Source organism: Cetorhinus maximus, chromosome 9 (genome assembly GCF_964194155.1).
Source record: "Cetorhinus maximus chromosome 9, sCetMax3.hap1.1, whole genome shotgun sequence".
NCBI lineage: Eukaryota > Metazoa > Chordata > Chondrichthyes > Lamniformes > Cetorhinidae > Cetorhinus > Cetorhinus maximus.
In genome coordinates this window covers 122,446,475-122,470,979 of record NC_135887.1, presented here as the reverse complement: position 1 = coordinate 122,470,979, position 24,505 = coordinate 122,446,475, and the positions used below count along the sequence as shown (strand labels likewise).

General features: G+C 41.7%; 1 protein-coding gene across 7 annotated transcripts in view; it reads left to right on the top strand.

Moving 5' to 3' along the window:
• Positions 1–11,220: 11,220 nt before the first annotated feature.
• The window catches only part of LOC144684987 (src substrate cortactin-like), an 84,595-nt gene continuing 71,310 nt past the window's right edge, over positions 11,221–24,505 (top strand). For 6 of the 7 annotated variants that reach the window (XM_078549490.1, XM_078549489.1, XM_078549486.1 and 3 more), the window contains exons 1-3: positions 11,231–11,366; positions 17,660–17,743; positions 20,233–20,306. In XM_078549490.1, the coding sequence (XP_078405616.1) occupies positions 17,660–17,743; positions 20,233–20,306 (158 nt within the window). In that variant the 5' untranslated portion in view covers positions 11,231–11,366. Of the gene's footprint in view, positions 11,367–17,659; positions 17,744–20,232; positions 20,307–24,505 lie in introns of all 7 variants that reach the window. The other variant, XM_078549488.1, reaches the window with a different exon arrangement.

Below are 24,505 nucleotides of genomic sequence, written 5' to 3'. Positions count from 1 at the left end.
TAAAGTGGGGCACAAGAAGTCAGTGTGTTGGAAGTTACTGAGAAAATCTGTTGGAATTATTGGGGTACAGAAAAGTTCTGAAAGTAAAAGTAATGTGGGTTCTGAGGTTCAGGCACAGGAAAAAACAATGATTTGTGTACAGGTAAAACAGGGAAAATCAGTGATAGGTAAAGAAATGGGAATGTGTTCACAATTTACAAGAGAATTCTGAAGAGCAGGTTGCAGAAATGTTTAAAGGCTTTAAGGGAAAGTCTTTCCATGTGTATAGGATGGAGTGGTAAAGACGTTAAAATTTTAAGAGACACAGGGGCTAGTCAATCTTTAATGTTGTGAGATAGTAATATTTGTTGTTGCAGGAGCAGGTGATAATGGATGGGGTTCATGAAGATGCTAAATCTATTCCAATGTGGAAGGCAAATTTAAAGAGCAAATGGAGGACAGGTGAAGTTATTTTGGAGTAGAGGAAAAATTGCCCATTGCAGTTGTTCAATTTATTCTGGGTAATGATATAGCTGAATCACAAATGTGAGTCATGCCTAGGGTAGTTGAGCAGCCTGTAGAAGTGTTTTCAACAAAGGTGTTACAGAGGCAACATCCTGGATTGTTTCCAGAATGTGTCATAGGCACACAGGTTGAAACAAGAAAAACAAGAATGGCAGGCAGTTCAGAGGGAAGAAGAAGGTGTTGAAATCCAATTAGCTGACACTGTGTTTGATAACATTGTTCAAGAGGAAAGACTACAGGACAATTCAGTTGAAGTGTTTAACTCAAGGAGGTTAGTGGAGTTACAGAAAAAATAATTTGCGATTAAAACATTATATCAGGCAGCTTACTCAGAAACAGAAGCAAAATGTACTCCAGTGTGTTATTACCTTAAAGGTGATATTTTAATGAGAAAATGGAGGCCAGGTCATGTTTCAGCAAATGAAAGCTGGAGTGAGGCACATCAGATTGCTATCCCTCTAGAGTATAGAAATGAGATTCTGAGGGTTGTTCATGAAATTCCAATGGGAGGACATTTAGGAATTACAAAGATACAGGCAAAAGTACAGAAACATTTTTATTGGCCAGGACTGCATAGGGATGTAGTCATATTCTGTAGAACATGTTATACATGTCAGGTGATAGGAAAACCACAAGCAGTGATTAAACTGGCACCTTTAATCCCAATACTAAGATTTGAAGAACCTTTTACCAGGGTCATGATTGGTGGTGTAGGACCCCTCCCTAAGACTAAAAGTGGAAATCAGTACTTACTGACAATAATGGATGTGTTTACCAGGTTTCCTGAAGCGACACCTTCAAGAAATATTACAACCAAGAAGATTGTGGAGGAGTTAACTAAATTTTTTACAAGGTATAGTCTACCTAAGGAAATACAATCTGACCAAGTGTCAAATTTCATGTCACAGCTGTTCAAGGAAGTAATGAACAGTTTGGAGATAAAACAATTTAAGTCACAGCTTACCATCAGGAGTTGCAAGGGGCTTTGGAAAGAAGGCATCAAACTTTAAAAACTATGATGAGAGCATACTGTCAGGATTATGCACAGGATTGGGATAGAGGAATTCCATTCTTGTTATTTGCTGTTAGAGACACTTCTAATGCATCAACTGGTTTTAATCCTTTTGAACTAGTTTATGGTCATGAGGTAAATACATCACTGAAATTGATGTATGAAAAATTGGTGGGTCAAAATCCAGAAACTAATCTCCTGGATTACGTATCAAATCTCGGGGAAAGATTGAACAGAGCATGTGAGTTGACTAGGAACATTTAAAGATGTCACAGCAAGTAAGGAAAGTTAAGGCAGATGAGAAAGTGATAGCTCGCAGTTTTGTTTCTGGAGAGAAAGTACTATTTCTGTTACTAGTACTATGTGATTCATGAAATGCAAGGTTTTGTGGACCTTACAGGGTTGAAAAGAAAATGAGTGAAGTAAATTATTTAATAAATACCCCAGATAGAAGAAGGAAGCAGGGGGTTTGTCAGGTAAATATGCTTAGAAAGTACTTTGACAGGGAAGAGGAATAAAAAGAGGTATTAGTGATGGTGGACGATGAGAAAGAGGTAGAAGTGCAAGACTCTGAAATTGATTTTCCTCTAATCGAATTGGATAATGAGGGGGTGCTTGAAAATGTACATGAAATATTGAGTTACCTTCCAATCAAGCATCAAAGTGATTTGGAAAAGCTAATCCAGTAACACAAACCTATGGAAATTTGGAAAGCAAAACATGTTTGTCCACAAATGCTGCCTGACCTGCTGAGTATTTCCAGCTTTTTCCTGTCCTTATTTTAAATAACCTAACCAGGCATAGTTAACAATATTCGCTAACTATCATTAATATTAATAGCTACCTATTACTGTAATTAATTCTTCTCAAGTAATCACACAATCAGTTCTGTATGGCTGGACTGCCCACCTGAATTTAGACCTGGATGATCAAAACCTTCTCAAATTGAACCTGGGGAGAATGGAAGCCAATGTTTATCGACATCTCACCTAAAACTCCTGTCCTTTGCACCGATTCACCCCCAACACATTTCACCACCACGACCACTTGTTGTTCCATCCTGAGCCAGGTTTAAAACCCACAATCTATCCATTTCCAAGACTATTCACTTCCACCTGCACAGCACTGTCAATCTCCATTCTTATCTCACTACTGGTGAAGTCATAGGGGGTTACTCCTAGGTGCAAAACTTGATCACCGGTTAGCCAAACTAAGGCTCGCCTGCACATCACTGTCATCCTCATGAACCCAATCCATTGAATTGAAGTTCTTCAGCCTAGTTTTCAGTTTGTAGTATGGCCTCTATCTTCCTACCATTGCAATACTGCCATCTTTATGTTCTCTTCTGCAACATTGCCCCTCCACTGAAACAATGCCCTTATTGTCTGTATCCTTCAACCCAGCGTCAGCAACAAATGTTTCAGTGCCTCAGCCTCACTCTTTTGGATTTATTCCCTGAGTCCCTTCACATCCTCATTTTGTTTTCTATATTTCAAAATCTTCTCATAATTCAAATTTTCAGCTCTTGTCTGAATTCCTCAACCTATTTGGCTTCCCCTTCATTTATTCCTTCCCCATCATCAACCCCACCCTCACCCCTTTATTGTGCCGTGAGATGTTATTGATGTTAAAGATTTGTTAATAATGAGAGATTTAGTTATTATTGGTGAAGTTCTTCCACTGTCTTGAAACACTTCCACATCAATTTGCCAAGGAACAATTCAATATCCTTAAAAGAAAAGAATTGCTGAAAAAAAAGAGACATGTCTAAGCTTTTTGTCTTGGACTCATCAGGACACTTTGCAAGAATACCAATATAAATGGAAAACAACAATTTATACTGTATGTGAAGAGAGTACTGATTGGCAAGTGGACTCCGATTGGTAGAGGCATTGTCATGGAGAATGCACCAGTGATGATAATAACAGTTAACTGTCAAGCGTTGTTTGAAATTTAAACCAGGCAGCTTGAGCCTGAATGGTCAATGCATGGAAGAAGTCCATGCCTCATCAGTGCATGTCACTTATTTTGTTTAGTTGAAACTGGCGCAATGTGTGTACATGTTCTTTCTGTCTGAAATGAACAGGGCCTTGTGTATTAATGCATATAGCTTCCAGTACACACAAATGCATCAAACAATGCTTGACAGTTAACTGTCAGTCACCATCACTAGTACATTCTCCATGGTAATACCTCTACGAATCAGAGTCCCCTTGCCAACCAATCAGCACTCTCTTCACATGAAGTATAAATTGTTGTTTTCCCCTTATATTGGTATTATTGTGAAGTGTCCTGTTGAGTGCAGGACAAAAAGCTTTGATGTGTCTCTTTTTTGAGCAATACTCGAGTTCTGTGCTACCAAATGACTGTTTAAAAGAAAAGTAACAACTTGATTGAAAATTGACTGGTACACAGACAGCACACTTTACAAATTAACAAAAATAGATTTGAAAATGTTGTTCTTGAATATTTTCTTGAGCTAAGTCAAATGAACAAATATATTCATTTTAATGATGCTTTCACCAGTATTCATTCAAAGGAGTCGAGGAATATAGGATGATTCACGCTTTCCGTCAATGTTATATCTTATGACATATGATCGCAATAAAATAGGATTTCTTTTTGCTACTGTTCTGTGATCCAAGCATATGACAAGCCATTCATTTTAAGGCAAAACAAGATCCCAAATGAAACCAGTCTATTAAAAATAAACAAAAAACTTGTGTGTATGCAACAGGACCTGGAAGAAAGACTCTCTCACACATTTGTAATTTGTAATCTAATATTATTTACATAAATATTATTTACACTTTACACATGACTCCTCATCAAGCGATGTAAATTAAGAGGTCAAATTTAGTGCATTACTTCGGCCAAAAGCCTTAGCTACATGATAGGAAATCATACCAGTTTTTCAGTGCTGAAAAATGTGGCCTTCTCACATAAGGCTTTTCATTTTTGCTTTGTATAATCTCCCCATCCCCACGTATGCACACACACAACACTGTAATATTGAATAAGATTGGTGATATATCCATGGTGCATCCAATTAACATCCAACTTAGTGTTTCTGGAATACAAAAGTACTATCTAAAAGCTGACTTAAAGAAGTTCCCTTCATTTTACATTTGTTGGGCACTGGTTTTGTGTGATTTTCAGCTTTTTGAGGACCATATATTGGTTTGAGGACCATGGTTGAGATATTTAAACAAACGCTCACCTCTGTTTCATAGCAGGTTCGCAAAACATTTTAAATTCAAAAGAGAAATCGACCTTAGTTGTTGAAGAAAGTAGAACAGACAATTTATAAAACAAAGATACAGTGCGCACTGCCAACACTGATCAGTGACATTAACATGCTTTTCTTATCTTTCTTATGGAAGTAATATACTGTCTTAAAAAGATCAATTGTGACATGTGTTTTTAGATTCCAGCATATTAACATTGAATATGTTTCTAGGTCTGTTTTGAAATGAAATAAAAAGAGAAAGCTTATTGGGGACTTGGAAGTGTACCCATCAGGCAAGACCGAGTGTTACCAATTCCAAATTTGTAGCAGGCCCGAGTTAATTACTCAATTAATAGGGATGGTGGTTTGATTTGATTCATATTTTCACGTTTCTCTCTAATGCACAGAATATATTATTAAATGCAAACTAGATTTTTAAATCAATGTACAATTCCATTTTCAATTCAAATACTTTGTGGACAAAATACCTCTACAACTCACACAGAATTGCTCTGGTGCAGAAGGAGGCCATTCGACCCATCGTGTCCACGCTAGCTCTCCGAATGAGCATTATGACTCAGTGCCATTCTCCTGCCTTTTCTCCATAACCCTGCACACTGTTTCTATTCAAATAATCATCTAATGCCCTCCTGAATGTCTCGACTGAACCTGTCTCCACCACACTTCCAGGCAGTGCATTCCAGACTCGAACCACTCGCTGTGTGAAAAAGATTTTTCTCACATCATATTTGCTTCTTTTGCAAATGGCTTTAAAACTGTGCCCTCTCGTTCTCGATCCTTTTACAAGTGGCAACAGTTTCTCCTTATCCATTCTATCCAGCCCCCTCATGATTTTGAACACTTGTATCAAATCTCCTCTTCACCTTCTCCTCGCCAAGGAGAACAGTCCCAACCTCTCCCATCTATCCTCATAGCTGAAGTTTCTCATCAACTTTAAACAGAACATCTGATTAATCAGCTTAAATGTAATGAGGGGAAGCTTTTGATCTCATCAGATACCTAATTTAACTTTTAGAATCAACATCGTTGCTTTGATTCGATCTGAACGAAAATAAGATGTAGTTCGAATCAAAACAATTTAAAATGTTAACTTCAAATACGATTTTGAGTAGAAAGGTTTTCACAGTGCCCCTGTCTGCCTTCCGCTCTTATAAATCAGCATCGACCTCTGTCGCTTATGATATTTGGCGTTTCAATTATAGCAACATAAAGTACCAAAATGGCAAGTTTAAAATTACGTAAGAGTGATTATATAATAGTGCAGGGCAGTTAATGTCATGACCTTTGCAGCTAAATCAACAATCCCATATTCAGACTGATAAACTTGAGTTCCAATTTAGTAAAATCGTGTAACCGTTCAGAGCCCGGGTTAGGATTCAAAACAACTGCACAAATCGCGGTGCTTTGACATGAGGTGTACTCGTTCAGACAGATAGGACTCGTCAATATCGAGGGCAGTTGAAGACAAGGACATCGATGTTGTCAAAATTAAGCAGGGTTTCGTTAAAATAAGGGTTTTTTGCCACCTTTTGAGAGAGGTGAGGGCATACCCTTCTGACCTTGAGGGTAGCTCCAGCTGTGCGCTAAATGAATGGGGACATCTCTGGATTCGACGTCATCTCAGATTACAGATGTGGGGCTGCGTGGCAGATTTGATAAAATCGGGGAATGTTGAGTCTTTCAGGCCCCGTGGCTTGGCCCTTCTGTCAAAATGCAACCATTTCTGCAAGTTTCTTAACCCTCCCACCACCCCCCCCATATCTTGTATGAATACGACAGTACAGCAAACACTGTAATCGCCCCGTTCTACTTGAGTGGAAGGTGATGGGGAGGAAGGAGCATTATTGTTTGTCGCTGCCCTGCTGCTAAGCAACTTCTGTCAGCATATTCCACTGGCTTCACCAACAGCTAAAAGCCACCAAATTGGCCTGCCCGCGACTGGGAGATTAAAAGGTCCCGCGGCGACTTTCTCGCAGCGAAATGTGAATGTGGGACACAGTTAATGTACCACGAGCTAACACAGAGCACACGGTGCTCGATCTGCACACACGTTTGAAGTCGTATCATCTCGTTAGAAGCACAAAAACTTTTTTTTTTCGGATTGAGTGGCGAGAACTGAGGTTATATGATGGTGTGCAGAAGTAGCTACGTGACTTTGAAAAAAGTCAGTGAAATAACCAATGTCCAATAGTTTAGGGTTCTGTGTGTGTGTGTGTGTGTGTGTGTGGTGGGGGGGGGGGGGGGGGAGTGGTTTCTGGTGGGGAAGTGGGGCAAAAATGAAGTTGAGCAAAGGGCTCCAGGACCCCATTAACTGTAAATCGGCCCACTGGGCATAGCTTTAATAAAGGGATCAATGTACATTTAAATAATCTTGTCTGCTTTTCTATTGGCTTTTTGTTCTGATTTGGGCATCCTAATAGCACAGCATTGCACATAGCTTTGTTGAAGTATAAGAGATATTCAGGTCATTCCTCTAAACTGATCACTCATTGTAATGACAAAGGACATTCATTCAAAACACTTTATTTACAGGGCAGTTAACAGTTTATGATTCACTTCAAGATTATTGAAATGTCCCTGAATGAATCATAACTGTTCTGGAAAATACTTATCTTGCAACCAACAACACTTTAAAAAAAAAGACAGATCATATCTGGTCGTTATCCTTATCTTGGCTGTTCCCAAATGCACTGCAGTGTCTCCCTCACTACAATGCTGATTACACTTCAAAGCTAATTCATTGGCTGTAAAACGTTTTGGGATGTAATAAGGTTGTGAAAGGCCCTATATAAATGCAAGTTCTTTTGTGTCAACAAGAGACCGCCTCTAAACTGGCAGTCTACCAGTGATACGTGGATATAGATTGTGAAACTGTCATATTGCTGTTGAGAGAAACCAGCTAATGCTGAGATATTATGAACATATAAATTAGGAGCAGGAGTTGGCCACTCGGCCCCTCGAACCTGCTCTGCCATTTGATAAGATTATGACTGATCTGACTGTAACCTCCGACCTATCCCCGATAACCTTTCACCCCCTTGCTAATCAAGAATCTATCTACCATTGCCTTAAAAATATTCAAAGACTCTGCTTCCACCGCCCTTTGAGGAAGAGCGTTCCAAAGACTCATGACCATCTGAGAGAAAAAAATTTTCCTCATCTCTTCTTGTATGGGTGACCCTTTATTTTTAAACAGTGACCCCTAGTTCTACATTCTTCCATGAGGAAGGACCCTCTCCACATCCACCCTGTCAAGACCCCTCAGGATATTGTAAAATGTACAGTTAATTTGCTGGTTTTAAGTATTTTTATTATTAAGAGAAATAATCGAGCTTTACTGTAATCAACAATGTGGTGTACACGACATGTGTTTGTAATTGTGGTTAAATGACATTGTTATGCTTCTCTGTCTCCATCTCGGTTTTTGACATTTCTGATCAGTTAAAGTTAATTGCATTTCATTATACTCTTGTCCTGTGGTGCTTGGCTTTGCTTATAATTTTGGTTGGGTTATGGAAAGACAAAGTCATTCAAAGCTATGTTACAAATCCTTGACCTGAATGGTAAATTCCAAGTCCATTCCCTCAACTTCTAAACTGCTGAGTTGTCAGATGTTTAGTCTTGGTTGACTCACAGTTTCCTCCAGCTCAAGATCAAAAATACTGAGGCCATTGCCCTCCATAAAGGCTGCTCTTTTGCCACTGGTTCAATCCGCCCCCTGCCCCCACCCCACAGCCACTGTGTCAGGCTCAACCACTCATTTGCAATCTTGTTCCATTCAGTCCTGAGCTTAGTTTCACATCTCATTTACTTTTTGATCACACAGACTACTTACTGCCACCTCTACAATACTTATCACCTTTGCTTCAACTTCATCCTACAGCTTTGTCCTAGATTAACCCCCACTTGCTCATCACCTCCTTCTTCAGTGACCCACATTGGCTCCCTGCCCCCAGTGGAGCAACTGTAAGCTCCGCATTTTAAATGTCACCATGGCCTTGCCTCATCCCAATTCTGCAACCTTCTCCAGCCCCATTTCCCCCCAGAACATTGCTCCACTGACACTACCCCTCCTCTTTGTCCTACGATTGGTCACAGAGCCTTCAGCCATCTTGACCCTACTCTCTCAAAATCCCCCATTAAACTTTTGCAATAGAAGCATCTCATCATGATGCTGTGACTTGAAGCTGTTGACAATCCCATCTTATGATGATCAAGTAGCTCCCAGTGCACTTTTGTTTTTTTTCTTTGCTGCTGTCTCATCATGAAAGCTACCTGAAAATGATAGGCAAATGACCAGCTTGAGCACTGCAAACTACAGGTTATTAGAGCATGTGTGAATGGCCTATTATGGGAATAAGCTAGTTTGGTTAGGCATGTATAGTGTATTTTTCACCTTGCAAGAAATCATCAACTGCTATTGCAGTCCAGCTCTCCACCTTCTCCCCCTTCTCTAAAACCTTCTGAACTTTATGTCAGTTATAAAGGGAATTTCATTTTTTTTCCAAATATTACTGTGGGATACTGAAGCAGGCTTGTGGGGGCTGTGTGTGTGTGTGTGTGTGTGACTACTTTATTAAACTGAAGATGGTCAGACTGCAAGGTTTATATGCCTGTAAAAGCAGGCATTTTGAAATGGAAATGGGAGAGCTAACACTTGCATTTGCAGATAAGTTGAGAAGCTGTTTGAATTTTAAAGAGGCACGACCAGAAGTTTACAACTGGCAAAATCGTGAATAAATAAGGCAAAGTTATTAAGTGCTGGCCATGATGACAACATGAAAGATGTTTATATTCTGGGAAAGGTAACTTCCAAAGAAAGTTTAAAACAATAGGTCATGTGAGATCTTGAAAGGTGGGCTGTGTGAAGACAGGCTTGTGAAAAACAGCCTCTAGCCACCCCAGAGAAGTGCTTGTTTGTTCCAGAAAGCAAAGTGTTGTTAAATGCCTTGCATTTCCATTGTCGAGTGAGAGGGAGAGGGTAGGCCTGTGAAATACCTACTTATAGCAACAGTGGGTTCCTTGTGGTAATATTACTGGATGTTTTGTAGATTAAGAATCTGTTTGGACTGTTGCCTGGAAAAGGGTGTTATTTGGGAGTCTAGCTAAGTAGAAATCTCTTGGGAACTGTTGTAAGAATAAATTTAACTGTGCAACTATAATCCTGTGTATTTAAGTTTTCTTTTCCTTTGTTAATAAATGTTTTAACTTAATATACAAAATCTCCAAAAGTAGTAGTGGATTCTTTACTTCTGACTTCAGTGCACATACCTGTTCATAATAAAAATACAAATTGCAAATCATTGTGATAGCTTGGCCAAGTTTCCCTTTGGGATTTGGTCAGCCCTGCAAGTACCACCTGCCATATCATGACACAGTCCTCCCAACCTCTCCCTTTCTGGCACAGTTTCTATCTAGTGAAGCCCTTTTACATTAAACGTTCAACAGCAATCCAGGTGCTTGTAAGAGGATGGGAGGAGATTTGTCTGACACACTTTTATTGACATCACCTATTGGGATTTCAGTACCCTGTTCTTTATATATCGTTTGTGGTTTATTAGAAGGTTTACAGAAGTTGTCGTTTGGTAGTAGAGAACTTGAGTATTGCCGAAAAAAGAGACATGCCTAAGCTTTTCATCTTGCACACATCAAGACACCTTGCAAGGAAACCAGTATATTGGTATTCTTGTGAGGTGTCCTGATGAATGCAAGACGAAAAGCTTAGACATGTCTCTTTGTTTTCTGCAATGTTTCCAGTAGTCCTTGGGGCAAGCTGTTGGACCACTCAGAACCTTTATAAACTTAAGTGAGCGCTTTTCACGCGTTGAGAAAGCAGACGCTCCTAAGCCTGATTCTAAAGCATTAAATTATCTGCATGGAGCAGAGATCTGTGCACCTGTCTAAATATGATGCAATGGGAGTTACAATTCCAGGCAGGCACAATGGCTGTTACTGTCTGTGAATCACACTCCACACTTAATGTCAGACCAGCAGCACAGTACAACTGCTGCCTCAGGCAACTCTGACATTTATTTTTCAATCCAGGTATTTTATTTTCTCCCCTCCTCTTCATTCATTATTTTTGGACCCGAGGGATTGCTGGTACTCGTACGATGCATCTATTTTAGATTAACGATGATCGCTGGCTGTATTTTTCCGGGGATGTCTCAGTTTAACATTAAATTGAACAGTGGGTGCAAAATTAAAGGACGCAACCCAGTCTGAAAACGGACCATGCGAAGAAAAGTTGAAGCAGCTTTTAAACGTCGTGCCAGGTTTTTAAATAGAACAGGACTAAAAATCTCTCTGTCATATATTTTTTGAAATTTGCAAAGTAGAAGGGGCTGTTGGATCGAAGAAGGTATTTGGAAAAAGTCATGCATGAAATCCATCCGCTGCCGTTCAGGAGCCTGAGGGATATTAACAAGAAGGTTGGGATGGAGCAGCTGATCTCACACGTGATCGGTGCAGGAAGTGTGTGTAAACCAGAGACGGAAACTGCGGCCAAAGGATCCAGCAAAAAGAGAGAGAGAGAGAGAGGGGGGGGAGTTAACAGAGGTAGAGAGAAGATATAGGAGGAATTCATCTTTTCGTTGCAAGGTGAGAGATTGTACACTTACGTGCTTTAGATAGAGAGGAGGGAGGGAAATTCCATTTACTATCCCCTGGAGGCACAAGTTTTCCTATGGGATTGCTGCATTCCTTGAGTCAGGAGCTGATGGGAAGTTGGTGGGGGGTGAAATGTGCATATTTTGTGTGTGTATGTTCCAGATTTCTTTTAATTAGGAACAGGGAATTCTGAGCCAAATCCTGATGGCAGTGTTATTACATTGAAGGGAACTGCGGACGGGTTTATAGAGGGAGGTGTGTGTTTTCCCAGCCTCCAGCCCTAATAAAGAGGTTGTTCCTGAAGCCCCGCTTTGTCTCTGCGCTCAGTGTGGGGACGGGGCAGCGCAGCCGTCCCGGAGCCTTGTTCTGCGGGGGAAGGGGTTTCGCCTTTTTCCCCGAGACTGGGCTGGAATGGTTGGGGGGGGGGGGGGGTTTAAGGTGTTCCTGTCCAGCAGCCGATCGCAGGGAGACGGGGTGGGGCTGCTGCCGGCTCCGTCTGGATCTGTGTGGAATATCGGCTCGGCTGCCAAGTGCAAGAAGGGGAGCAGCCACAAAGAGACCAGACTCAGCCAAGCAAGGCGCACTTTCTCCCCCCACCCCCAACTCTCTCTGGCTTTCCTGAGGCTTAACTTTACCTTACCAAGCTTGCGTTTTAAGACAGCAATTTTGCTTCATTTTGGACCGAATGACCTTTTGAAAAGTAACAGGTCCCAGCAAAGGGCGGCCACTCTGGGCAACATGTTTACTATAAGATGTTCTTTGGACCGCGCTTTGTTACACTATGGTGTGAAGGAGGCTGCTTTGCAAAGCTGGCACTTGCCAAGGTCAGATTGTTGCCAGCAGTGGTTTTATTTTTCCAGCTGAAACCGGATTGCAAGTCCCCTCTCTGCATAACCCGCAAAACTTTAATCTGGAAAAGTCCCAGCTATGCTCACTGAACATGGCCCTTCTTGATGGTAACAAAAAGCCTGGGGTTTCCTGCGTAATTTCATTTTTTAGGTTTATGTGACTCCCCGCCCCAGACAATATTTTTTATTTTGTGAGCATTGATAAACACAGGACGCATTCAGTCAGCATAAACTGTTTGGAACAATGTGGTGTCTCGGGAGTATAGGGTTACTTACTTGATGCTTAAAGTGATTCTTCAACATCGCTTCACTGTCTGAATGGCAGACAGGGTTAATAAGGCTCGGTTTTATTTAAAATTTACTGTATTGTACTTTACGGTTTATCCTCAAATGAGATTCCAATTCCAGGCAGTAGCATTAATAGAAGTCGAATGATATTTACATGGTGCCATTGCAAACAATGAGGTACTTTTTGAAGTGTTGTCATTCAGGCTTGTACATGGCAAGATCCCACAAACCATGAATTAAATAACCAAATCGCCTGCTTTTCAGGATGATGATAAAGTGATAAATATTGGCCAGGACATCAGCAGGCTCTTTGAATTAGTGCATGGGATCTGTTACATTCACCTGAGAGGGCAGGTGGGACTTTTGTTTAATGTCCCATCTGGGGGGAAAAAAAGGCACCTCTGTGTTAATGCAGCACTTTCTCAGGACAGCACTGAGAGTTCTGGCCTAGATTTTGGATTCTAGCCTGTGGCCTTGAAACCTGTGACTTCTGACTCCCCAGCATGAGTGCTGCACTGAGCTACAGTTGACATCTCATACCGAAGAGTCTGCCAGTTAGTATTTTCCATAATTTTTTTCATTGTTATGGGAGGAAACTACACATCGAATGCTGCCCTAACCCTGAGACGGGCGATTATTGACAGACTTGTTATTACCCAGAAGCCAGCCACTCCACTCCAGCCTAAAATTTGTAAGGAAGTGATGCAATGTGTTTTTAATTGGGAATCTCGGAGAAATCCTTTGTTGGTAAGTTCACAATTAGGGGTGGGAAGTAAATGCTGACCTTGCCAGTGCTGTCTGCATCCTGTGAATGAACAAAAAAAAAAGCGATGCTGTTTTGAGCTGCCATCTCTTTGGTGAAAGGAAAGAACAATGTTTGAAATATAACGCTCCAAGATATACCGGTAATTTCAGCCAGCAGTGTGCCATCGGATCTGGCGATTGAAGATAATCACTGTAATTAATGGCTCACCCAGTAAATGTTAAACTTCCTCTTTAAGCTAGCACCATCCCATGGAGATGAAATGTTAAATTGCCAGTTAGCGTTTTAATTTTGGACCAGTGTTAATAATTAAGACGTGGATTTCCAATTCGTCAGCCATGAGTCACTTGGTAGTACTCTTGTCTCTGAATTAAAAGGTTGTGGGTTCAAATGTCACTCCCGAGACCTGAGCACAAAGATCTAGGCTGACACTCCCAGCGCAGTACTGATGGAGCACTGCACCGTAGGAGGTGTCGTCTTTCGGATGAAACGTTAAACTGAGTCTCTGTCTGCCCTCTCGGGTGGATTGGAAAAGGTCCATGAAGCTTCAAGGAAGAGCAGTGGAGTTCCCCTTGTGTCCTGGCCAACACACATCCTTCAATCAACATCTAATATAGATTATCTGATCATTTTATTCTGTTGCTCTTTCCGAGAGCTGGCTGTGCGCAAATTGGCTGCCTCATTTTTCTACATAATACCGTGAATACACTTCAAAAGCACTTCATGTCAGGTGCTTTGGAATATCCTGAGCGTGTGAAAGAAATGCTATAAATTACATTTTGTTTTCCTTTGGACCCTTTTTTTTGAGACCCCCATTGACTTTTCTCCCTGTCCACATTCACCCTTCTTAAGGTTGATATGCTTGCTGATTTGGGGATACAATTCCATGGGCAACAACTACCATCCAGTATAAAAAGCATATAAAGTATGTAAAAGAAATAGGAGCAGAAGGCGACTACATGGTTCATCAAGCCTGCTCTTCCATTCAGTATGATCAGGGTTGATCATCTACATCAACCCCACTTTCCTATCCATATCCCATACCCTAAGAGATCAAAATTCTATTGATGTCAGCCTTAAAAGTACGCAGCAATGGAGCTTCCTCCACTGGTATTTGTGCAACCCAGACAGAGTAGGTGAGATTTTATCTCATTGCAATCAATCCACTTATAGAGCGAAAATTGGGCCTCATGTATCACTGTGGGCAATTTGGATTTTATGAACGTGATTGCACACAGGCCCTTAACAACAATCGCTGTGTGGTTACAAATGAGGAAAAATGGGTGATGAGTTCTCCTTTTTGCACCTTGCTGCCCACCCCCTGCTCCCCCTCTCCTTTGCTCCCTTCTACCTCCTGGTCTTTAATCTCATTGCAGTATCCTGACCACTGCCAAGGATGAAATCAGCTTGGTCAGCATGGGCTAGCAATTGAACCTATGGAATGACTCAGGGCTGCATCAGTTTGGCAATCACAGGAGCTCTAGAAACCACTTAAGATTGCTGTGCAGTGCCCATTGACTGAGAAATTAGTGGGACTAACTGGTGACAAATCCGCTTGGCCCGATACCCAGCAGCCTCAGATTTTAAAAGGGGTAGCTGTAGAGATAATGGCTGCATTGATTTTGATCTTGCAGAATTCCTTAGAACAGTTCCCAAGGATTGGAAGGTAGAAAATCTAACCCTTCTATTTAAAAAAAGGAAGGAAGAAAGTGGGGAATGCCTATAGTAGGCAAAATGGTAGAATTTACTCTTGGGGATGTGGTAACAGGGCATGTGGCAAACCATAATATGATTAAGTAGAGTCAGCGCACATTTATGAAAGGAAATAAAAACAGAAGATTCTGGAAACACTCAGGTCTGGCAGCAACAGGCCTGGAATGTTAACTCAGCCTTTCTCTCCACAGATTCTGCCAGGCCGCTGAGTGTTTCCCGCGTTTTCCGTTTTTATTTTGGATTTCCAGCATCTGCGGTAATTTGCTGTTTTATGAAACTTGTGTTTGACAAATTTGTTGAGCGTTTTTTGAGTATGTAACTGGTAAGATGGATAAGGAAGAATCAGTGGATGTAGTGTATTTGGATTTTCATAGAGTATGTGACAAGGTGCCATAAGAAAGGATGTTACACAATCAGGACGCGTTGGACTGAGGTTTATGTATTAGCACGCATTGAGGAATAGACGGGAACATTTTTTTGTTGGCGGTCTGTAACTAGCAGGGTGCTGCAAGAATCAGTACTTGGGCCTCAGCCAATTACAATCTATATTAGGGACTTAGTTGACGGGCTGAGTGCTGGTGATACAAAGTTAGGTGGGAAAGTAAGAGGTGTGAAGAGGTTGCAGAGGGTTATAGACAGGTGAGTGGGTCGGCAAGAACGTGGCAGATGGAACACAGTGTGGTAAAGTTATCCGTTTTAGTAGGAGAAATTTAAAAAAAACACAGAATTTGCATGGTCTAAAACTAAATGTTCTTGTACACGAGCAATGAGGAAGGCAAATAATATGTTAACTTTTGTTACAAAGCATTTGGAGTATGAGTAAAGAAGTCTTAACTACAAGTAGGGCATTAGGGCACTGACTAGGCCAAACCCTAGTGTATTGTGTGCAGTTTTAGTCTCCTTACCTAAGGAGGGGCATACTTGCCCCAGAGGGATTGCAATGATGGTTCACTAGACTGGTCCCTGAGAATGGGAGAATTGTCCTATAAGGGGAGAGAGAATAAACTAGGCCTATATTCCCTCAAGGTTAGAAGAATGAGTGATGATCTCATTGAAACATATGAGGTTTGACAAGGTGAATGTTGAGAAAATGTCTTCCTTGGCTTGGAAATCTAAAACACAGTCTCAGAATAACTGGTCGGCCATTTATGACTGATGTGAGATATTTATTCAAAGGGTTGTGAATCTTTGGAATTTTCTTTTTTTTTATTATTCGTTCATGGGATGTGGGCTAGGCCGGCATTTATTACCCATCCCTAATTTCCCTAGTTCAGAGGGCATTTAAGAGTCAGCCACATTGCTGTGGGTCTGGAGTCACATGTAGGCCAGGCAAGGACAGCAGATTTCCTTCCCTAAAGGACATTAGTGAACCAGTTAGGTTTTACCAACGATCGACAGTGATTTCATGGACTTTTTAATTCCAGATTTTTATTGAATTCAAATTCCACCATCTGCCAAGAGTCCCCAGAGCATTACTCTGGGTCTCCGGATTACTACTCCAGCGACAATACCTCTGCGCCATCGCCTCCCCAGAGATATAGAGATCCTTAGTCATTGAGTATAATGAAGACAAGAGTTGATAGATTTTTGGATGCTAAGGGATATGGTGATAGATTGGAAAGTGGAGTTGATATGGAAGATCAGCCAAATCCTTGTTGAATGGTGGAACAGGCTTGAAGGGCCAAATAGCCTGCTGATGTTCCTAGTTGTTACACTCTTATGTATTCAGAGGACAGATTATTAGAGTGATCAGTAGAAGATGGGATCCTGAAACACTCACTGATATGTGCTCAGATCTCCATTCTCTTCCCAACCCTCTGGCCAGGATTTTACAGTCCCTCCAGCCTGGTGGGATATTACGGCTTCGCCGAACTGAATGTAGGTTTAAATGGCTTGCCGTATCTGCCGGCGGGTGGGGGGGGAGAGAGACATGCCACGGCGAGGCTGTAAAATCCTGGCCCGAGTTTTCAATTCATGACTTTTTGAAGACATTGATCCTGGCCTGAAACTTAGAGAACAGAACGAACTGGATGTGCACAGCAGGTCAGTGAATAAAGAGATGTAACAGGACATTTGTCGACCCTCATTGGACAAGATGAATTGTACAGCCTTTTCTCATTACAGACACTGACTGTCCTGTTCTGCATTTCCAGCTCACTTCAGATTTCCAGCATTTTGTAGCTTATGTTTTTTTCTGAACTAGTGTCATTAGCACCACACGTCAATACAACTACGGATTTTTAATTGGGGCCCATTCGAGGACCGCGAGTATCTCCTGTGATCATGGTGATTCAGAATCACCTTTGATTTATTAGTGCATTGTTTTTCTTGCTGTGTTTAAGTAACTATACTTTCTCCAGTGTAGTACTTTTCTTGACTGTCTTCATGAAGTTAGAGGGTCCCTGAGAATGTGTTACTATTTGCAGAGAATCTTCTTGAGTGTGTTTTTGGTTGTTTTTTCTTTTTGCAGTTGTGTGTGAATATTTACACGGTCTCTGACCCAGTACAGAACAATTTGAAATCTGGCCAAATCACCAAAGTGTTCCAGTGAAGTTAGTATGGTGTGATCTTGTAGGGTTTAAGTTGGTTCCTGGTGCTGGAATGACTGAGCAATAAGTGGTTGCTCTTTAGCCGATGCCGAAGTAGCCATCAATTATGGATTTCTTTTCCAGATGTGGAAAGCTGCTGCAGGTCGCACTATTTCGGTAACGGCATCAGATGATGGAGATGATTGGGACACAGACCCTGACTTTGTGGTAAGCATTTGGTTTTTGTTTACAGCTTAAAAAGAAAGAGCTCTTATTTATGTAACGCCTTCTACAACCTTGGGATGTGCCAAAGCACATTACAGCCAATGAAGTAGTTTTTGAAGTGTGGTCATTGTTGTAAAGTAGGAAAGTAGACAGCTGATCTGCAAACAGCATGATTCTGTAAACAGTGATGTTATAATGACCAGATAATTTGTTGCTCTTCAGTGATATTGGCTGCGGGATAAATATCAGCCAGGACACCGGCAGAGAGCTCCCCTGTTCTTACTCAAATGGTGCCATGGAATCTTTTACGTCTTCTGTAGAGAGTAGATGGAACCTCGGTCTGACACCTGATAGCTGGCACCTCCAACAATGCAAGGCGCCCTCAGTCCAGCATTAGTGTCTCAGCTTGGAGCAACACTTGAACCCTCAACCTTCTGACTGAGCTGAAGCTAACACTGCCAAAGTGATAGGGAAACAGTTTATTAGGATTGTTTTGGTTTCTGTTCTGCTTCAGAAACAAACTCCGTTATTTGATTTTTGCATTTTAGTGCTTTAAATTTTTAAAAAAAAGCTTACTCCTTTCTCTGGTCTTTATATGAATCTTAATATTTAAGAATGTCAGATATAATGGAGCTTGGACCATATTTGGTATGGTCGACAAGAAATTGAAAGGCTTGTCCATTTAACAAGCTTCCTAGTTCATGCAAAAATGCTCTTGTCAGATGGTTGTTACTAGAGGCTTTTATCCATTAGGAAAATTGCCCAGTCATTTCAAGCCTAAAAGAAATCTCCTGCTAGGCTTTATCAATTCATCTAACTTGGTTGAATGCTCCCAATATATCACTTAAAACAATTTAAGTGAAAGCAGGAATCACTGGGAGTACAGAGCAGATCAGTAAACGTCTGACAGAGGATGACAGCTTAATGTTTATAAAAGCTGGAAAGAACAAAATTATTTCTGTATCACCTGTCATGACCCCAGAAGAACCCAAAGCACTTTGCCGCCCATGTACTCTGTGTTATATCGGAAGGAAATGCAGCAGCCACAAAAAGCGATGTAATGCTGACCAGATCACCTGTTTTAGCCATGGCTGAGGGATAGTTATTGGAGTTCTCTCCAGGACACCGGGAGAGAACTCCTCTGCTGCTCTTCGAACTAGTGCCATGGGATCTTGACGTCTACCCAAAAGCGCAGACAGAGCATCTCATCCGTAAGAGGGCATCTCTATCACTGCAGGGCTTCCTCAGAACTGCTCTGGAGTGTCGGCTTAGATTTTCGGCTCAAGCCTCTGGAGTGGGATTTAAACCCATGAGTGCCAGACTGGGAGACCAGAGTGCTACAACTGGCTCACGGCCTATACTATGACCCTTCATTCAAGTCGTTAAATTGAAAAAAGGCCTGAGTAACTAAAGGTTATTAAATTTCTGTGACTTATCAGTTTTAGCTTGTCTTGTGTTATGGTTAGCAATAGTATTTAGTGGCAGCAATGGTACACCAGTTTCCCATTGTTATTGTTTTCTTTCTATTACTTAGTCATAGAATTATACAGCACAGAAACAGGCCCATCCTGTCCATGCTGGCAATCAAGTACCTATCTATTCTAATCCCATTTTCAAGCACTTGGCCTGTAGCCCTGTATGCTATGGTGTTTCAAGTGCTCATCTAAACACTTCTTAAATGTTATGAGGGTACCTGCTTCTACCACCCCCTCAGGCAGTGTGTTCCAGATTCCAACCACCCTCTGGGTGAAAACATTTTTCCTCTAACCCCCTCTAAACCTCCTGCCCCTTACCTTAAATCTATGCCCCCTGGTTATTGACAGCTCCGCTAAGGGGAAAGGTTTCTTCCTATCTACCCTATCTATGCCCTTCATAATTTTGTATACCTCTATCAGGTCCCCCCTTAGCCTTCTCTGCTCTAAGAAAAACACCCCTAGCCTATCCAGTCTCTCTTCATAGCAGAAACGCTTCAGCCCAGGCAACATACTGGTTAATCTCCTCTGCACCCCCTCCAGTGCAATCACATCCTTTCTATAGTGTGGCGACCAGAACTGCACACAGTACTCCAGCTGTGGTCTAACTAGCGTTTTGTACAGCTCCAACATAACCTCCCTGCTCTTATATTCAATGCCTCGGCTAATAAGTATCCCATATGCCTTCTTAACCACCTTATCTACCTGTGCTGCTGCCTTCAGGGATCTATTGACATGTACACCAAGGTCCCTCTGATCCTCTGTACTTCCTAGGGTCCTACCATTCATTGTGTATTCCCTTGCCATGTTAGTCCTCCAAAAATGCATCACCTCACACTTCGCCACCGCTCTACCCATCTTACCAGCCCATCTATATTGTCCTGTAATCTAAGGCTTTCCTCCTCACTATTTACGATGCCACCAATTTTCGTGTCATCTGCAAACTTACTGATCATGCTTGTCCATGCATTGTTCGATAAGTGTTTTCAATGTTTGCGTCTCTGTTCTTGCTTTAACTAGAATGATTTGTCTGAAAAGGAGCAGCGATGGGGTGCCAAATCAGTTCAAGGATCTGGACATCAGGCACACATAAAGTAAGTTCTCCTTCTGTGCTGCTGGTTGGGGAGGTTGGCTGGCTCTCGTATTCTCTAGGTAACTTAGGGGGACATTATTTGTAATTGGAGGAGCTGACTTGGGCTGTGGCATTTTCTGGTTTTGATTCAAGCAGATGCGATCAATTAATGGAAATGATTTTACTGGCAATCACTCAGTAAATTGGCAGTCTGTTCAAATCCTGTAGACTGTTCCTGAAGTACTCTTTCCGCTTCTGTGTAAGAAGCAGTGGTGCATTCGTTGCGAGACTTGTGATTTAACAGTCTTTCTGTGCCATCAGTTGCATCTTCTAATGAATTGCGTGCGAAAAAAAGAGAGTGATGAGGAGGGGGATTTCGGGTCTATATTCCTGCAACCCTGTCCAATCGACCAACCAGTCTGGCTGTGTAATTATTCTTTTTCTTTCAAATTGTCTTAGGATCATAGGATCAGGGTTAAACCCCTCGAGCTGCTCTGTTAGCTCAGCCTGATATGGTTTCATGATCCCTTGGCTAACAAAAACCTCTGTCGATCTTGAAACCTCAATTGTCCCAGCACCCTCTGTCTTTTGGGTTTGAGAGTTCTAGATATCCCCTCGATCCAATGTGAAGAGGTGCTGCCTGTTTCCATTCATAAAAGGCTTAGCTCCGATTTCAATATCATGTTCCCTAGTTCTTCCCCTTGCCTTTACCCTTGGCAAAATAACTTGTAGTCTGGAGTTACCATCATTTCAAGAAACTTGTCCGTGGGACAGCAGCCAAAAATGCTAAGCTTCCATAGACTGCAAATCGATGTTGAAATCAAGGATGTCTCCTCAGAATGGTGGAAGGACGGTGCAAAATAGGCTGAAAGCGATGATGGTGACTGCCGTGATGGAACTGTGTTGGTCACAGAGTTTGAATCCAGTGATGGGTATCTTGATGGTTGATTCCTTCAACTGTGCGGTTCTAGACAGTGGTTGCATTTCCAGAGTGAGAGAGATGGATTGGCTTAACTGCTGCCTGGAGTCTCTTGATGAGGCAGACTGGCGCAAGGTCAAGGAGTATGAAGGCTCTACCTGCTTCAGGTTTGGAGATGATAACACATTAACATCCTCCAAAAGGGTGGTCCTCCCTTGTAAGATAGCAGGGATCAGTCTGTTCATCAGTATTGATGTGGTTCCTCGCGAGATACTGCATTAAGTTGATCTGCAATGAAAAAGGCTCAGATGATGCTAGACATGAAGAATGATAGAGCAGTTGTGTTCGGGAAAAATGTGGGTCTACGTTTTACTTGGTCAAGCCATTACTGCTTGCCACTAAGGAAGCCAGATATTTCTCATCAAAAAGTTCATGAAGTTTTGTTAACTTCTGGGAATAAGAATTTGGTGAACCAAAAGGGAGATCATGTGGAAGATACATAGACAGTTTGCACATTCAGCACCACAGAAACTGAAAACGCTAGTTTGAGATGCTGGAGTGGCTGATAAAGGACATGATGACCTTAAATATTGCAAGACACCACCACATCCTGTTGTGAACTTGCCACTAGCCAGGAAATTTAATGGACTTAAAAGCTTCGGACAAGGATAGGGGTATTTTTTTTACTACACTTCATAGATATAGCAACCAGATTTAACCTATCTCCTGTAATACAAAGTAAGTCAAGCAGACCATTGTTGATAAGGTCATGGAGAAATGCGTGGGATAGGATTGGAAACATCAATGAAATTCCTGACTGATAATGGTGGGGAATTGTCCAATGAGGAATTTCAAGATGTGTGGAAAATTTGAACATTATGCACACCGCAGCTGAGAGCTCATTTAGTAATGGTCTTTGCGAGAGAAACCATGTGGTAATGAATGACATGTTACATAAAATATTGGCTGATCAACCAGATTGCAAATTGGTTGCAAGCAGCGCTAGCATGGGCGGTGCATGCAAAGAACTCTCTGCAAATGGTTGGAGGGGGTGAGGTACAATCTATACCAGTCGGTGTACGGAAGAAATCCAAAGTTGCCTTCGATGTTATCAGATGCTCCCCCGGCTCGAGAAGGGACCAGCATTAGCTCCACTTTTTCTGCTCATCTGAATGCTTTGCATATAGGCAAAAAAGCTTTAATTAAAGCTGAGGTTTCGGAGAAAATTCAGTGAGCCCTACGGCACCACATAAGACCATCAGGAATGCATGCTGTTTAGATACTATGTTATAAAAGGGAAGGCTAGAAAGAGTGGAAAGGACCTGACAAGGTGATAGGGAGTGATGGAAAATTAGTAATTGTGCAACACGGCAATCAAACTATTAGGGTACAATAAATGTACACATACACGTGCACACACACCTGACGGTGAGGTACAGGATAAGACTATTTATCCAAAAGGGCAACTACCCAAAGTAGGAACAAAGGTAACATGCATTGCCAGAAAAGGCCAGTGTATGGAGAGATGCTACCATCCTAGAGAGAGTAGGAAAGGCCACTGGTAAATACAAACATTGGCTAAATGTGCAGGATGAAGGACCGGAGCCAAGACCTATCGATTGGCAAACCGAGGTAAAGATGTGGAAATCCAGAAAGCGTAGTATGAGTTTTAACAGTTTACCAGAAAGCGGCCATGACCCCAGAAAAAAATCATGGACTTGCGAATGGGATCCTGCGCACATGGGAGAAAAATCATATAGTAGTAGCCCAGAAAGAGGGAGGAATGTGAATAGAGGTCATAGCATGACAAGAACGAGGACTGTTGAACCAAGCTAGGAACGTCAATAGAAGTAGAAGCCCTTATTACCGAGAGGTTTTAGTAGCTGCTAATAAATTGGAAAATAAGCTGATAAAGGAAGCCAAACAGAAAGGGTTGGAAGGAATTTAGGGTATATTCTGAAATACCTGACGGGACAGCCAGCCTTATCTCACAGGTGGAACTGTACAGTAAAGGTACTCCCAAATGGCACATATAAGGCTAAAGCGGGATTAGTAGCCTGAGGCTTTGAAGAAAGACTCGGGGATCAGGATGTCAGGGTGGACTCGCCTACTGTGGGAGAAGTGAGTTTGAAGATTTTTTTAGCATCATATTCAGGGAGTGCAAATTGATTTGATGTAAAGGCTGCATTTTTGCAGGGGGAGAAGTTTCGAAGAGAAGTTTTTTTTTATATGAAACCACTGAAAGAAGTTGGCAATGTAGAAAGGAAAGCTGTGGAAATTGAACAAGTGTGTTTATGGATTGAATGATGCTCAGGAGTGTGATGTTTATCCGTGAGGTCCATCCTGTTGAAAACGGGTTGCGTTCAGTTAAAGGCAGACCTGTGATGCTCCACCGGCAGCAGGAATCTTTATCATGCGTGTTGATTTCCTGTGGGGAGGCTCTGTAGAATTTGAGCAATGGGTAATCGAAAAGATAAAGAAGGAATTCCAGGTTGGCAGTCAGGCTTCAGTGGCCTTTGAATAGATAGCTTTAAGAGCAAGTCAGGAGCGACATTGAATCAACAACCTTATCCTCACAAAGAGGATCCTGCCTCCGAGGAAGAAACGGAGAAGTTTGGGCAGTTGAACTGGTTGTGCACTTGGACTAGACCTGACGCTGGTTATAATGTATTGGAGCTGAGTACTATGATGAAACACGATATGGTTGGGGAAGTTCTGAGAGCAAATAAAACATTAAAGAAATAAAATTTGGAAAGATGCACATTCAAGTTTCCAGTCTTGGGTGGACCAGAAGATATGAGGTTGGTCATTTTGAGCAACGCTCCACTTGCTAATCTTCCAGATGAGTATTCTGGCACAGGGTTTATCATATTCTTGGTAGGAAAGAGTGATAAATGTTGCCTGCTGGCTTGGGAGGCCAAGAATATAAAAAGGGTAGTGAAAAGCACCTTAGCTACCAAAACGTTGGCATTAATAGAAGCGATAGATATGGGGGTTTACTTGTCCAATATACTGACAGGAATATTATATAAGGGTTAATGTGAGAAAAGTTTGCCCATAGAATGTTATGTTGACAACCAATCTCTTTGGGATAATGTTCATTTGATGAAAAATGTTGCTGAAAAGAAGCTAAGACTAGACCTAGCCAGCATGAAAGAAATGTTAGAGAAGAGAGATCTCTAAGATACAATGGGTTGACACAAGTCACCAACTATCAGACTGTACTATGAAAAGAAATGCCTGCTCCAAGAAATTACTAAACTTGCGCAAAAATACTAGCTTTGGACTTATCCTTCCACCAC